The sequence below is a fragment of the Elephas maximus genome, chromosome 4 (genome assembly GCF_024166365.1).
Source record: "Elephas maximus indicus isolate mEleMax1 chromosome 4, mEleMax1 primary haplotype, whole genome shotgun sequence".
NCBI lineage: Eukaryota > Metazoa > Chordata > Mammalia > Proboscidea > Elephantidae > Elephas > Elephas maximus.
Window position 1 is genome coordinate 60,017,772 of NC_064822.1, and position 16,568 is coordinate 60,034,339.

The following is a 16,568-nucleotide window of genomic DNA, read 5'->3' on the forward strand; positions in this document are numbered from 1 at the left end:
GCATACTGCCGAGTGAAAGGAGCCGGTCTGAATATTGTAGGATTTCAACCATATGACATTTTGGAAAAGACAAAACTACAGAAACAGTGAAAAGATCAATAGTTGTCAAGGGTTTAGGAGTAGAGGAGGGATGAGTGGGTGAAACACAGGGCATTTTTAGGGCAGTGAAATTATTCTGTATGATACTGTAATGGGAGACACACGACATGATGTATTTGTCAAAACCCAGGGAACTGTACAATACAAAGAGTGAGCCCTAATGTAAACCATGGATTTTGGCTGATAATAATGTATCAATATTGGTTTTTCAGTTGTAACAAACATACCACACTAATGCAAGATGTTCGTCATGGGGGAAACTGCACAGCAGGAGGGAGGGAGGCAATGGGAACCCTGTACTTTCTGCACATTTTTCTGTAAACCTAAAACTGCGCTAAAAAACGGTCAATTTTAAAAAAATGGCACTTGGATATTTGACCAAATGACCTTTAAAGTCTTTCTAACCTAGAGAATTTAAAAGTCTATAACTAGGTAGTCTGTGAACTAAGAAGAAAAGAATCTGCCAACTTTGGGAGGCGTAATTGGCGAGCGATACATAGTTGCCTTCAGAGAACTGCTTTTGTTTTTAGGACAGAGTTCAGGTATGGACACCATCCAACACACATTGTTAAGTGAAAAACTGAAGGCAAATGCAGAACAGTGTGCCTAGGGTGCTACTGTTTTGTAAAAACAAAATAAAATACTGCGTGCATGTATCTATGTATGCTTGCATATATACAGAATATCTCTGGAAGGAGCCACAAGAAACTGACTGGTGGCCCCTAGACTGGTGGGGACCTGGGTTTATGGGGGAAGGAAGACCTCTTTTTGAGCATGTAACCTTTGTACCTTTTGAATATTGTAAACTACTGATTCAAAATAAAAGTTAATTTAAAAAAATAGAGAGGTGCTGCATTTCAGGTGAACTTCATCTTTAGATTTTCTCCCCTGGCTTGATAGTTCTTTCTTTACCTCATTTTAAAATCTAGCTCTCCTTCTCTGACCATCTTGGGAGAACAGGAGCATTGTTTTTGTCCATCCATACTTCTAGCTGGTAAGTGACTCAGTCTGTTCACCTCTGAATCCACCCTCTCCCTTCCCACTGCTCCACTGCAGCATCGGCAGCAAGATATCGTGGGAGGAAGCACAGAAATGTCAGGGAAGAGGTTCTGTTCTGGGTTCAGGTGCTAACTAGCTGTGTGGCTTCGGGTCAGTCACTACACCTCTCTGAGCCTCAGTTTCTTCATTTATAAAATGAAGGAGTTAGATTAGAGCCTTGAGGTCCTCTCAGTACTGCTTGTCTGCGATTCTATTCTACAGGGTACAAACTTAGCACTTCTTTCCTGGCTCCTGGGACAGGACACGCTCTCTTGGATTCCAGCAGTCTTTCTGGCTGCTTAAGACTGCTAGCCAAAAGATCAGCAGTTTGGATCCACCAGCTGCTCCTTGGAAACCCCGTGGGGCAGTTCTACTCTGTCCTATAGGGTCGCTATGAGTCAGAATTGACTCAACAGCATACAATAACAACGAGATTCTGCAAACTTCTTATAAAGAAGTTGTGAAGGTTCTGGAATCATATTGCTCTACTCCTCCTAGCATTCCTTCCCTCTTCTCAATTCCTAGCCTCTAGAGAGTTTGCCTCTAACTGGTTAAGATAAGACTTCAGACAAATTTTAATCCTCATGCTATAATTTGATACTCCAGCATTGGGTGTTTATTTCCATTTGCTGTTCTAATGTTTGTGCCTTCAAACGTTTGTTGCTTTTAGAAGTTGACTGAATTTTAAGAGCCTGAATCTTTAATTCTGTTGGTAAAGTTAAATGCCTGTGCCTTGTTGACCTGCACTCAATGAGGAGGAACTGATTTTGCTCCTTTATAATGAAATACACTGTCCTTCCACTCTGGTCATCCAAGAATTAGAATGGAGGGGCTTGGTTTGGTTTTATTTTAAGTCAGCTACTTGAAAGTCTTTTTTTTTTTTTAAACTGGAGATAACTAATAGGGTAAAATTTCAAATCCAAACTCACTATCTCCCTCCACCCTAGATGATGAATCCCAAACAGTACAGGGCGCCACACATGAGTCAGACTGGCAGAACAGTTTTTGACTTAGGCCTATGGACCAAGACTCTGCCAGAAGTTAAACAGAGTAAGCGCTTTCACTCTTGAACAAGGGGACTTAACATACATAAAGCACTGAGCACTGGCAAGTAATACTGCCTTTCCCCTGAAAGCAGACATTCCCTGATACCTAGCAGAGTTGGGCACCCAACTACCTTTTGAAGAATGAGTGAATGAATACAGCATGCATGAGTGAATGAATGAGTGAATGACGGCCAGTTCTACTCTTGTATAAATATTGTCTGGAGGATGGGAAACAATATTGGGAAAACATATATGGAATAAGGGTTTAATATCCAGAATATATAAAGAACTCCTAGAAGTCAACAACAAAAAGACAAACAACTCAATTAAAAATAATCAGCAAAGAGCTTTAATAGACATTTCCCCAAATGAGATATACAAACAAGCACATGAAAAATGCTCAACATCATTAGTCACTAGAGAAATACAAATCAAAAACACAATCAGATACCACTTTATACCCACAAGAAGGGCTATTTTTTTTTTTAAAGGAAAATTTCAAGAGCTGGTGAGAATGTGGAGAAATTGGAATCCTCATGCATTGCTCAAAAAAAACCAACCCATTGCTGTTGAATCGATTCCAACTCACAGCAACCTTATAGGAGAGAGTAGAACTGCCCCCACAGGGTTTTGCTGGTGGGAACATAAAATGCTACGGACACTGTGGAAAAGTTTGGTGGTTCCTCAAAAACTTAAGCAATGCCACTCCTAGGTATATACCCAAGAGACTTGAAAGCAGAGACTCAAATAGATACTTGCACACCAATGTTCATTGCAGCATTATTCACAATCGCCAAAAGATGTAAATAACCCAAGAGTCTACCAACGGATGAATGGATAAATGAAATATTCCATGCAGTGGAATATTACTCAACCATAGAAAGAAATAAGTCCTGATACATGTTACAACATGGATGAACCTTGAAAACATTATGCTGAGTGAAATAATACTGAAAATATTGCCGAGATAATCTTTAAACCTTAAACCAAAAATATCCCTTGAAATCTTCTTCAAAGCAAACTTTCAAAGAAGTCTTTTTCAAACCAAACAACAAAAAAAAAATAAAAAAACAAACCCATTGCCGTCAAGTCCATTCTGACTCATAGTGACCCTATAGGACAGAGTAGAACTGCCCCATAGGGTTTCCAAAGAGCGCCTGGTAGATTCAAACTACTGACCTTTTGGTTAGCAGCCATAGGTCCTAACCACGAAGCCACCAGGGTTTCCAACCAAATAATAGTTTATCTTAACTAGTAAAGAATGTCTGCCTTGAGCACTGTGCTCTTTTAAGATCCATCTATATGGAATCAAACTGACAACAGCAACCCAAAAGATTAGACAGGAAACTTATGGGGCAGAGAGTTTATGTTACTCTCTCAACTCAGAAAAAGAGGGTGAGAATGGCTGTACAACTCGAAGAACGTAATCAGTGTCACTGAATTGTATATGTAGAAACTGAGTTGATATATGTTGGCGTATGTTGAGTTGGTGTACGTTTTGCTGTGTATATTCTTAAAAACAACAACAAAGTAAAATTAAAAAAAAAATTTGTGAGTGGCCATCTAAGATATAAGTCTTGGTCTCTACTCTTCCAGAACAAAAGAGAAAGAAGGAAACCAAAGACTCAAAGAAGAAACTATTCCACAGGACTAATGGTCTACATGAACCAAGGCCTTAACTAACCTGAGACCAGAAGAACTAGATGATACTCGTCTACCACTACCAACCATTCTGATCAGGGCCACAATAGAAGGATTCTGATAGAACGGGAGAAGAATGTGGAATAGAACCTCAAATTCTGAAAAAATCCAGACTTACTGATTGGTTAAGCCTGGAGGATTTCCTAAGACTTTTGCCCTAAGATGTGCTTCAAACCTTGAACGGAAACAGACCCCTGGGGTCACCTTTTAGCTAGATAACAGATTGGCTCATAAAATAAAGAGTATCACCCTGAGTACTGTGCTCCTTTAAAAAATCATCTATATGAGACCAAATGGTCAACAATTACTTTAAAAAATAAAGATGAGAATGTGAGCAAACAGAGAAGCTGGATTAATGGAAATGGAACAACCAGAGCAGAAATAATGAGAATGTTCACACATCGTGAAAAATGTTAACTGATGTCACCGAACAGTCTGTGTAGAATTGTTGAATAAGAAACTAAACTGCTGTGTAAACCTTCACCAAAACCACAATATCATATATATATACATATATATGTACACATATATATATGCATTTGCCTAGTTTATAGATATATATATTTCACATACATGTATCTATAAACTAGGCAAATTCATAGAGACATAAGTACATTAGTGGTTACCAGGGGCTGGGGAGAGGAGAGAATGGAAGTTATTGCTTAAAAAAAAGATTATACTGTAGCAAGAAAAATCTTTGTTTTGATGAGAAAAAGACGGTAGTAAGGTACAGTACAGAATGGCAACAAAGAAAGCAAGAAAAACGGGGATACACTGCAGACTGACTTAAAAATTAGGAAAAAGCACTTTCTGGGGGAAGTCAGCCAGATAGGTCTAACCCTTAGTATCTTGGGACAGTTACTTAAAACCTCTGAACCTCAGTTTCCTTACTCATAAAATGGAGTGCAGTGTGATGGATCGCTTTCTTGCCATGCACATAAGGTACATGGCACCCTTGTAAGAGTTAGACCATGCAAGTAAGGTGTATGGAACCCTAACAAGGGGATTAGTCAGTTTTGCCATCTTGCTAGGCTTAAAAATGAGCCATCCCAGAGGCAGAAAGCGGGAACCTTGCTACCACAAAGAAAGAAGACTAGGAGTGGAGCACATCCTTTGGACATGGGATCCCTGTGCTAAGGACCTCCTAGACTCAGAAGGCAGAGAGCTGTAACACCGGTGTGGTGGGCTTCCTGGCAAGACAGCTGAGTGCCTTCAGGCAGGAGGCTTGCTGGTGGAGTGGGGTGTCTCCAGGCATTTAGTGGAGCTAGGCTTGAAAACCACAGGGGGAGAGAGAGCTGAGTGCCTTCGGCCAGGAGGCTTGCTGGCAGAGTGCCTCCGGGCACTTATTGGCAGAGCTGAAGAGCTTTATAACACTCACCCGAGTAGGGCAGAGTTTGGGCCAGCTCAAGGGGCCCAAGAGGCCCGAGGGGCCTAGGGCCAAGAGGCCGAGGGCCAGGGAGAGGCCTGCCTGTGCGCACAGCTGAGAAGCTGTCCTGACTGAAGAACTGTATCCTGACTTGTTTCTGATCCTGAAATTGTAACCTCTTACTTCCCTAATAAACCTCACAATCATGAGTATTGTCTGTGAGTTCTGCGTGTCCACTGCAATGAATTATCGAATCTAGCAGAGAGGTAGAGAGTGCCGTGGGAGGGATGGCTGGTGTGAGAACTGGTTAAAAGGCTGGAGAGAGAAGGTATGTATGACCTCTGCTTCATAGGAATCAGCCTTGGGCTGTTGACCTTGATTCTCCCTTTACCCCCTCCTGAAGTTAGAGGAGGTCAGATGCCCCCACCACGCCACCATTTTTTATAGGAGCTGATAATAATGGCACCTGCCACATTGGGATGTTGTGAAGGTCAAATGAAATAACGTATGTCGATTGGCCAACACAGTATTTGGCACAGAGTAGACTGAAATAAATGTTTGTCAAATGATAAAAAGCAACTGGATAAATGAATGGACAAATAAACATGCAAGTGAGATTCCTCTCTCTGGTCTCTGAGTGTGTTTGTTCTCAAAACCTGACACTCCCAAGACAAGTGACTGATCTCAGTGACTCCTGTAGCTTAAGGTACAGAGCTACCTCTTGATCCCTCCTCAGTTTACCTCTGCCTAGCAAGCTGAACTCAATTGCTGGACACCAGAAGCAGCTCACTGGCACACCAGGCCCTGAGAGATGGGGCTATTCCCAGCTGGGCCCATACAGTCTAATCAGAGGAACATTCAACAAAAGAAAAAAAAAAAAAAGGGAGGGGGCAGAGCTGGAGTGAAGATTCCAATTCACTATAACAGGCTCCATCAAATCACATGCAGATCTCAGAAGACTTCCCTACTTCTCTCTAGCCCATGTTACTAGTCCACGACAGCTATGGATGGTCTGTCTGCTCAACTCAGCATTTGTTCACAGACCTCTTTGTATTTGTTGGTTGAATCATGTCTTCCTAATCACATAATAAATTTTCAGAGGGCAGGGATTGTATCTTTCATGTCAGTCCTATGCAATGCTTCACACAGTACTGGCCTGCTTAGTAGTCTTCTAGAAAAACAGAAGAAAGGAATCCTAGAAGAGGATTAGGAGAGGTCTTGGAGAGCCAGCCCAAATCCCCATTTCACAGGCAGGAGCCAGGGTCTCTGTGACGGGAGATACCAGCCCACAGCAGAGGACATAGTGGGAGGATAGCAGTGGGGGTGTACCAAAGCTAGACTCACATCTCCTTCTCCTGGTGCAGTTTGCAGGCCTCCTGGTGGAGACTTTCCAGCTGCTGTTGAGCATCCTGTAGCTCACGGGAGGTCCGCTCCAACTCCTGGGCCAGCTCCTGGTTAGTGAGCTTCAGCTTGGTATTCTCAGCTTTGGTTTCATGCTTGTCATTGTGCAGGGCTATACACTGGCCTTCCAGCTGGGGGAACAGGGGAGAAGAAGGGAACGATGAGCAACCTCCACCATCAGGCTGGCCTGCCTGGCCTCACCTTGCTTTTCCCACTGGGTGGTCAGGGGCCCTCGCTGCTACCCCTCACTGCCCTCAAGCCTTATGCTGTTCCTTAATTCTCACATAGAAACTTCTGTAGCAGGAAGGAGCTTTCATAGCACATCTTGTCTCTCCAGTATCTCTACATAGGACCACTAAACAGTCCAGGGTGAGCTGCACCGTGCATAAAGACCACCAGGAGAGGAAACTTCACTGTCCATCTCTGTCTCTCATCCCAAGGTCACAATGGTTTTTGAGATCTAACCTAAATCCCTCTTGTCGTCCTTTAAGTCAATTTCTTTTCTTTGGGCCTTTGTGGAGATGGAAAAGAGTTGAGTGGCATACTTCATATAACCATCCTTCTCAATTTTGAATATTGACAGTAAATTTATTTATTCCATTTTCTTCTCTCAGCTAAGTAAGTCCAATTCCTTTAGCCCACAGAGGCTTCAAGTGGTAGCCAGAAAGCCCAGAAATTCTTAGGGAAGAACTAAAACAGGTCAAACAAAACATATACTCTTTCTCATATCCCTAAAGCGACTTAAAACAAGTCCTGCATTTTGATACCTTCAGCTTTTCTTTGCTGGCAATTATGCTTTTCAGAGCTTCCAATCCTCTCGCCAGAGGAAGAATCAAACCAAGGCAAATATATCATAATAAATTTAGTCTAATGAATGCAGCCAGTAAGGGGAGAAGGAAGCAACAACAAGGAATTCTGTGTGATTCTCAAGAGGCTCCTGTGTAATAAGGCAAGCATGCAGTAATTAAATAGAGTGGCAATCATTCATTTGAGGGATAAATCTAATTGGTAAGGACTTAATGCATAATAGTGAGAAGGAGATTAAGGAGTAAGAGAAGCAAGGTACAACTGGGAAGGGAAATGAGAAGGCAGCTGGCAGTTCCTGGAGTTCAAATCATCTCGCTGCGGAAGGAAAGAACCCAAAATCCATAGCTTGAGTAGCAGCAGAAGTAGAACAGTCTCTAGTCTTAGCATGGGATGTCCTCAAGCATGTTTTAATGTGTTCCTAAAAACAGTCCTCTCTATTCAAAGGGAAGCAATGTGTCTGGGTCGGCCCAGGGCTGGATTCCTTCCAGCACCAGACAAAACAAGATGGGGGCCAGTGGTGTCCTGGCCCCTCACCCCCATGAGCCCTTGCTTTGGAGAGAAGGCTTCTGAGCATGAGGCTTTCCCAGGTAACCATCTTCCTGGGGGCATCAGCCAGGCTTCCCAGCCACAGTGGGCATTGCCCTGCACCACGAACCACCCAACCTGCCTCCTGGAGGCTCAGGTACATCAGAGAGAAGCACTGCTGTCTGCATCCAACAGCAGGGTTTGGAAACCCACAAAGGAGACCAAGGAGCCTCATCCAGGTGTGTGGGAAGGCAAAGGACAGACAAATTGACCTTTTAAGATCCTCTTCCAACTGGAGGGATCCATGACCATCCTGGAGGGAAGAAACTTGTCTGTAGCCTCCCCCAAAATATCAGTGACTAGACAATGTCCCTCGTACCGCAGTATTTCTCTCCTTTCTTTTACAGGATGCAGGACACCAATTAAAGCTTCAGCATTCTGGATGCCTCCTGGGTACAATTATATAAAAACATCTGCAGATGTCTCATGGGGAGTTTTGGGCAATTTTTCCAAGTTAAACTCTCGTTGTTGGAGAATCAAAGGCTTTATCTTGGGGTCATGAGTGATTTTAAATGCTATCTTTTGTACAGCTAAATGGTTCTCCTTGGACTAAAAAAAAAAAAAAACAGGTCTGTAAGTGAATGGCAGGGAAAATAGGCAAGAGCCAGAGAGAAGGAGAGAATGATGAGCCAGGTACTCTGAGGACACTGACAAAAACATACCCTTTTCTGCTTCTGGATGAGCTGTTCCAGTTCCTGCTCCTTAGATAACAGCTGCTGTTCCAGCTCCTGACTGAGGGTCTGGAACCTCTCTGTGTCCTGCCAAGCCAGAAAAGGGACACGTGAAGCCCAAATGCACTTGGGTTGGAATTTTTTTTTTCTCACATTAAACCTACTCTACAGCCTTCCTGCAGAGACCAAAGGCACAGCTCTCACCAAACACGAGCCCTGGGGGCAGGGCCTGTCCTTTTGGATTTCAGGGCTGTTCCGACAACATTCCAGGGCTTCAACGCCCTGCCTTCCTTGTCAGTGAAAACGAGATGAGGCAGAGACCCTGCAAGTGCTCAGTAAGATGTGACACGGACTCCCACCAAGTGTGACCATACCTGCGCCCCGCCCCCTACCCCCAAAGAGATAATGTCACTTAGTGGGGGAGTACTGGACAGGGAATCAGGTTTGAGGTCTAATCTCAGGCTGCAGTTTACTCATCTGTAAACTGGAAGACGGGAGGGGGAGGTAGGTGACCTCTGAGAACCCTTCTAACTTGAATATTCTGTCCCACATTGGGCACTGTCATTTGAACCCTTAAATGTCCCTGGATCTGGAAACACAGAGGCGTTACTTCTTCTTGAGGGTCTAAGTACTCACTACTTTCCCACTGAGCTTGTGGGTTTCCCAGGCCCTGATCCTCATGATGTCTCTGCTCCTCTACTCAGTCTCCCCTCCCCTCCAGCAACACCTCCTGCCCTGAGGACGCCACACCCTAGAACTGGGCCTCCACACTCAGGGCTGCTGAGGCCCTGATGATGCAGGCGTGCTAGGACCGGGCTGTGGGATAAAGAGAAAAGCGCCTGGGTGACCAGGATGCATGGACTCAACAGAGTCAGGTCAGGTTTAAAGGGCCCTGAGTTGGGTTTCAGGAGACTTGGGTTCCACTCCAGTTTTGTCCAACTAACTTGCTGGGTTACTCTGGACCAGCCACTTCATTCTTCTGGATTTCCTTTTCTTTGTCCACAGAGTAGAAACAAAAATACCTACCTATGCCTCCTTCAAGAACACTCTGTTGGGTTTCCAGGTGAGGAGTGTGTGAGTTCTGTCTGCCTTACATTCATTCAACTGTGCTGAAGGTCAGGGGCCCAGATAGGAGGAAGGTCTGGGCATAGTGACGAGCCTCCAGAGGGCTGTAGGAGTTGGAGAAAATGGCTAGCTTTTTCTGAAAAGCATTCAATTCCCTCTCAGTTTGAGAACATCTGTGATAATAAATGGAGCAGTGGTGTGGATAATACAAGGCAGCATAAAATTAAAAAGAGATTCAAATCAACCTGCATGAAGGAGGGGGGAAGGGTTGGCACAAGAGCCATGCTCCATGCTGATGGGGTGGCACCGTTAAAGATCAAAGGCTGGCCGCTAATAACTTACCGAGTGGGTGATCCAAAAATGAATAATAGTCTCATAGCTTTCTTTTATGAATATTTTCCAGAAAGGACCCTGCTTAGCCTGATAAAGGAGAGGATTTCAGCAGTCCTGGACTCCCAAGACAAGCAGCAGGGCTGGTAAATGGCTGAGTAAGTGTCAGATGACTAGGAACAAGGGATGTGAGTCTTATATTTTCCCCCATGGTATCTGAGGAGGGTGGGATTTTCTTCTTCTCTGCAATTAAATTTTCTAGGCATCTAAGAGGATAGGAGGGACAACATATGCTGTCTTGGAGCAGTGGCTGAGCATGGAATGGAACAGGCTGGTGTATTTGAGTGGGCCTGCAGGATAGGTCTGAGGACCAGTCAATGTCAGACCCAATCTTAAGGCTGCCTTTCCTGGTAAAGGATGCACCTTCATCCTTCCATTTTGTCTCTTGGCCATCACTCCCAGGTAGTCCACATGCTCCTCGGCAAAGCTTCCCTGGGCCCATCTTCCTTTACTCTGCTTTATTTCATTCATTCATTTGTCCCTTTATTTGCTCACGCATTCATTCAACAAATATGTGTTGAGCACCCACTATATTCCAGACACGTTCTAGGTGCTGAGGATACATTAGAAAGTGAAAAATAAAAGATCCCTGCTCTTGTGGAGTTCACATGTTAGTAGGAGGAGACAGATCATCAATAAAAAACAAGTAAGTAAATGATGTACCACATTTGAAGTTGACATGGTCTTTGAAAAATAAAGCAGAGTAAGAGAGAATCAATAGTGCCATGGGTGGGGGCACTGCAATTTTAAGTTGGGGGTGGGGAGCAGTCGGAATGAATCTCATGGAGTAGCTGATACTCCAGCTTCACCCTCAGAGCCAAGCCTGGGAGTGGACACTTACTTTCAGGAGAAACTGCTCCTTCTCACTTTTGATTTGTTGTTCCATCTCCTCATAAAGATGCTGGATTTCTTCATCATAATCAGCAATTTTCCTACAGAGGTGATGAAAGGGGAGTCTGATGAGAGCTGTACAGAGATTCGCTTATCCCACAGTGGCAACTCCTGCAGCTTGGACACCAGAGCCTCAGCAGGAGCTGTGGGACACGAGATGACTGCATGAGTCAGGTTGGCCAAAGCTATAGGAGTCAGTTCCTCAGGATTAGCTGACCCTACAGAGACACAGGCCACAGTGGTCCAGTAGGACCTACGCTGGCTACTGGTAGGTTCCACAGGGTCTCTCCTCAGCAGCCTGGGTGCTGCTCCTCCTTGGCCCCAGACACTTGTCTCCCGGCCATCACTCCCAGATGGTCCGCATGCTCCTCTGTGAAGCTTCCCTGGACCCATCTTCCTTTACTCTGCTTTATTTAAACATCAAGCTCTCTGGCCTTGTCTAGACTCACCATTCCTATTGCCCACTGATCCTTATACTTGTAGACAGTACAAAATTGCATCATGTGGGTTTCCTTCCTATTTGGCTTCCTGGTTTATCATGTACCTCCTTGGATTCCTTCTATCTGTCCACATCAGCACTGTCTGACCCTGCACTATCAGAGGACCCTCCCTGAAACTGTGTGCTGACATTTGTGTGATCCGTGTTTCACAGCAGGTTCTCAAAAGATTCCATGACGAAGATAACAACCAGCACCACACCACCTACCACAAGGGAAGGGGACCAGGCCTGTCTAATCACTCATTCCATCTCAGGCATAGGGCCACAGGCAGGGACTGAAAGAGGGTTGGTGATGATGATGACACGTCCTCACCCCCACTCTCAGGATCCTCTCTTCACTTGGAAAAGCCCCACAGGACAGGAAGTATGTGCCTGAGTAATCTGCTTCTATACAGACACAAATGGCCATGGGGACAAGGCTTGTATGTCATCCCCAGGAATGCCAACCTCCCTTTTCTGTTCCCCCTCTTCTCCCAGTAATAGATCCTCCTTCTTATACTCCTCAAAATTCAATCAGGAAGGATCAGGTATTTGCATTTGAACTGAGATTGGAAGTTATCACACCAAAGCATTAACATCCTAGGTAATAACATTTTTATACCTTTTCTCTGACTGTGCAGTGCAAAGCCCTCTCTCTGGTGCCCTCCATACCCTCTCTCCATCTCCTGGTAAAGGAACTCCAGGCCCCAGTGAACAGGCTGATGTTGAACATGTAGCACCCACATGTACCCAAAGGTTTGGCACCTACCATTCTAAACACAAACAATGGCAAGCCTAGCCAGTCCTTTATTCAAGTAAGAACCTTTGATAATTGAAGAAACAGCCACGATTTGCAGTTCTCAGAGGTACAGGGGAGATTTCAGAAAAATAAATAAATAAATAAAGGATGGGAACATACTTATTCTTGGGAGCCCTCTATCATTTTAACCCCTACCTTGCATGTCTATGTGAGGTTCTGATCCAGTGCCAGACCTTTCCTACTGCCTGAGGCTTCACCACACCTGACTTCACTGCCTCTTCCTCACCTGCTGGGTGAAAAATTGTACCATGTACAGAGACTGAGGAATGAATCAGGAGCCAGGACTCAATTTGATTGGTGTTCTGCCAGGTCTACAGAAAGTATAAATCTGACTCAGACACAAGCACTGGTGTGAGTGTCCATGGTCAGGGGCACTCATGTCAGAGCACCAGCCCCTGCATCCCTTTCTTGGTTCTACCCTCAAGAACAGAAACCTAGACTTGAGCAACTGTGCGGTGATGGCCCAAGGTGTCGCTTAGCAAAAGTGACAGTCCACTAAGACCCCCCATAAGTTGGGGCCCATAAGCTGGATGTCTTTACTGATGTGTCTGACAACCCTGGTGTAACAAATGCCTTTTTGGATAAGAGAAATCTCTTCCTGGTAAATGTCTGGTATTTCAACTTCTGTCCTCAGCTCACCCATAATGAATAAAAGAAGATCTTGGAAGGAAAGTTAGAGAAGAGGTCCGTGCTGTTAAACAGGGAACCCATAGGGACAGAAATAGATAGTTTGAAGGAACTTTTAGAATGCAAAATGGCCTTCTCTTGGAATTATCTTCCTGTACTCAAAGAAACTCAGACACTAGACGGTAAATGGTATCAAGGAAAATTTCAGACATTGATTCCAGCTATATAAATACTGGAGACTAATAAAGTGAGATGAGAGAAAATAAAAAATTGATTTGGCTATATATTAAAGCAATACGAATCACGGTCACAGAACCACTTGTCTGTGAGTTTGTTATACTGTGGTGGCGTCCATGTTGCTGTGATGCTAGAAACTATGTCACCAGTATTTCAAATACCCCCATAGTGGACAGGTTTCAGCAGAGCTTCTAGAGTAAGACAGACTAGGAAGAAGGACCTGGCAGTTTACTTCTGAAAAAATTTGCCAGAGAAAACCTTATGAATAGTAGTGGAACATTGTCTGATATAGTGCCAGAAGATGAGCCCCTTATGTTGGAAGGCACTCAAAATACAAGTAGGGAAGAGCTGTCTCCTCAAAGTAGAGTTGACCTTATGATGTGGACAGAGTAAAGCTCTCAGAACCTTCATTTGCTGATGTGGCATGCTCAGAATGAGAAAAACAGCTGCAAACACCCATTAATATATACAAAGTGTGAATCTAGGAAAATCAGAAGTCGTCAAAAATGAAATGGAATGCATAAAGATCAATATCCTAGGTGTTAGTGAGCTGAAATGGACTGGTATTGGACATTTTGAATTGGAAAATCATATGGTCTACTATGCCAAGAGTAACAAACTGAAGAGGAATGGCGTTGCATTCATCATCGAAAAGAACATTTCAACATCTAGCCTAAAGGACAGCACTGCCAGTGAGAGGATAATATTCATACACCTACAAGGAAGACCAGTTAATATGACTATCATTCAAATTTCCATGCCAACCACTAATGCCAAAGATGAAGAAATTGAAGATTTTTACCAACTTCTGCAGTCTGAAATTGATCAAACATGCAATCAAGATGCATTGATAATTACTGGCCATTTTGAATCAGACAATCATATAGTCTACTATGCTGGGAGTGACAACTCGAAGAGGAATGGTGTTGCATTCATCGTCAAAAAGAACATTTCAAGATCTATACTGAAGTACAACGCTGTCAGTGATAGGATAATTTCCATACGCCTACAAGGAAGACCAGTTAATACCACTATTACTCAAATTTATGCACCAACCACCAGGGCCAAAGATGAAGAAATAGAAGACTTTTATCAGCTGCTGCAGTCTGAAATTGATCGAACATGCAATCAAGATGCATTGATAATTACTGGTGATTGGAATGAGAAAGTTGGAAACAAAGAAGAAGGATCAGCAGTTGGAAAATATGGCCTTGGTGATAGAAACAATGCCAGAGATCAAATGATAGAACTGTGCAAGACCAATGACTTCTTCATTGCAAATACCTTCTTTCACCAACATAAATGGTGACTATACACATGGACCTTGCCAGATGGAACACACAGAAATCAAATTGACTACATCTGTGGAAAGGGACGATGGAAAAGCTCAAATCATCAGTCAGAACAAGGCCAGGGGCCAACTGTGGAACAGACCATCAATTGCTCATATGCAAGTTCAAGCTGAAACTGAAGAAAATCAGAGCAAGTCCACGAGAGCCAAAATATGACCTTAAGTATATCCCACCTGAATTTAGAGACCATCTCAGGAATAGATTTGATGCACTGAACACTAGTGACCGAAGACCAGACAAGTTGTGGAGTGACATCAAGGACATCATCCATGAAGAAAGCAAGAGGTCACTGAAAAAAACAGCAAAGAAAGAAAAGACAGCAAAGAAAGAAAAGACCAAGACGGATGTCAGAGGAGACTCTTAAACTTGCTCTTGAGTGTCAAGCAGCTAAAGCATAAGGAAGAATTGATGAAGTAAAAGAACTGAACAGAAGATTTCGAAGAGCCCCTCAAGAAGACAAAGTAAAGTATTATAATGACATGTGCAAAGAGCTGGAGATGGAAAACCAAAAGGGAAGAACACGCTCGGTGTTTCTCAAGCTGAAAGAACTGAAGAAAAAATTTAAGCCTCGAGTTGCAATAGTGAAGGATTCCTCGGGGAAATATTAAATGACGCAGGAAGCATCAAAAGAAGATGGAAGGAATACACAGCGTCATTATACCAAAAAGAATTAGTCGATATTCAACCATTTTAAGAGGTGGCATATGATCAGGAACCGATGGTACTGAAGGAAGAAGTCCAAGCTGCTCTGAAGGCATTGGCGAAAAACAAGGCTCCAGGAATTGATGGGATATCAATTGAGATGTTTCAACAAACAGATGCAGCACTGGAGGTGCTCACTTGTCTATGCCAAGAAATATGGAAGACAGCTTCCTGGCCAACTGACTGGAAGAGATCCATATTTATGCCTATTCCCAAGAAAGGTGATCCAACCGAATATGGAAATGATAGAACAGTATCATTAATATCACATGCAAGCAAAATTTTGCTGCAGCAGTATATTGACAGGGAACTGCCAGAAACTCAGGCTGGTTTCAGAAGAGGACGTGGAACCAGGGATATCATTGCTGATGTCAGATGGATCCTGGCTGAAAGCAGAGAATACCAGAAGGATGTTTACCTGTGTTTTATTGACTATGCAAAGGCATTTGACTGTGTGGATCATAACAAACTATGGATAACACTGCGAAGAATAGGAATTCCAGAACACTTAATTGTGCTCATGAGGAACCTTTACATAGATCAAGAGGCAGTTTTTCAGACAGAACAAGGGGATACTGATTGGTTTAAAGTCAGGAAAGGTGTGTGTCAGGGTTGTATTCTTTCACTGCACCTATTTAATGTGAATGCTGAACAAATAATACGAGAAGCTGGAGTATATGAAGAAGAACATGGCATCAGGATTGGAGGAAGACTCATTAACAACTTGCGTTATGCAGATGACACAACCTTGCTTGCTGAAAGTGAAGAGGACTTGAAGCACTTACTAATGAAGATCAAAGCCCACAGCCTTCAGTATGGATTACACCTCAACATAAAGAAAACAAAAATCCTCACAACTGGACCAATGAGCAACATCATGATAAACGAAGAAAAGATTGAAGTTCTCAAGGATTTCATTTTATTTGGATCCACAATCAACAGCCATGGAAGCAGCAGTCAAGAAATCAAAAGACGTGTTGCATTGGGCAAATCTGCTGCAAAGGAACTCTTCAAAGTGTTGAAGAGCAAAGTTATCACCCTGAAGACTAAGGTGCACCTGACCCAAGCCATGGTATCTTCAATCACATTATATGCATGTGAAAGCTGGACAATGAATAAGGAAGACCAAAGAAGAGTTGATGCCTTTGAATTGTGGTGTTGGTGAAGAATATTGAATATACCATGGACTGCCAAAAGAACGAACAAATCTGTCTTGGAAGAAGTGTGGCCAGAATGCTCCTTAGAGGCAAGGATGGCGAGACTGCATCTTACATACTTTGGACATGTTGTCA

At 43.5% G+C, this 16,568-nt stretch overlaps 1 protein-coding gene across 14 annotated transcripts in view; it reads right to left on the reverse strand.

Annotated features, from left to right (window-relative positions):
• CRACR2A (calcium release activated channel regulator 2A) overlaps positions 1 to 16,568 on the reverse strand; it is a 156,300-nt gene that overhangs the window by 44,832 nt on the left and 94,900 nt on the right. For all 14 annotated transcript variants that reach the window (XR_007517111.1, XM_049882226.1, XM_049882227.1 and 11 more), the window contains 3 exons: positions 11,011 to 11,101; positions 8,706 to 8,801; positions 6,595 to 6,782 (listed from right to left, as the gene is read on the reverse strand). Coding sequence is in view for 13 of the 14 variants with exons in the window: in XM_049882226.1 (XP_049738183.1) it covers positions 6,595 to 6,782; positions 8,706 to 8,801; positions 11,011 to 11,101 (375 nt within the window). In the remaining variant the exon portion in view is untranslated. The remainder of the gene's footprint in view (positions 1 to 6,594; positions 6,783 to 8,705; positions 8,802 to 11,010; positions 11,102 to 16,568) is intronic.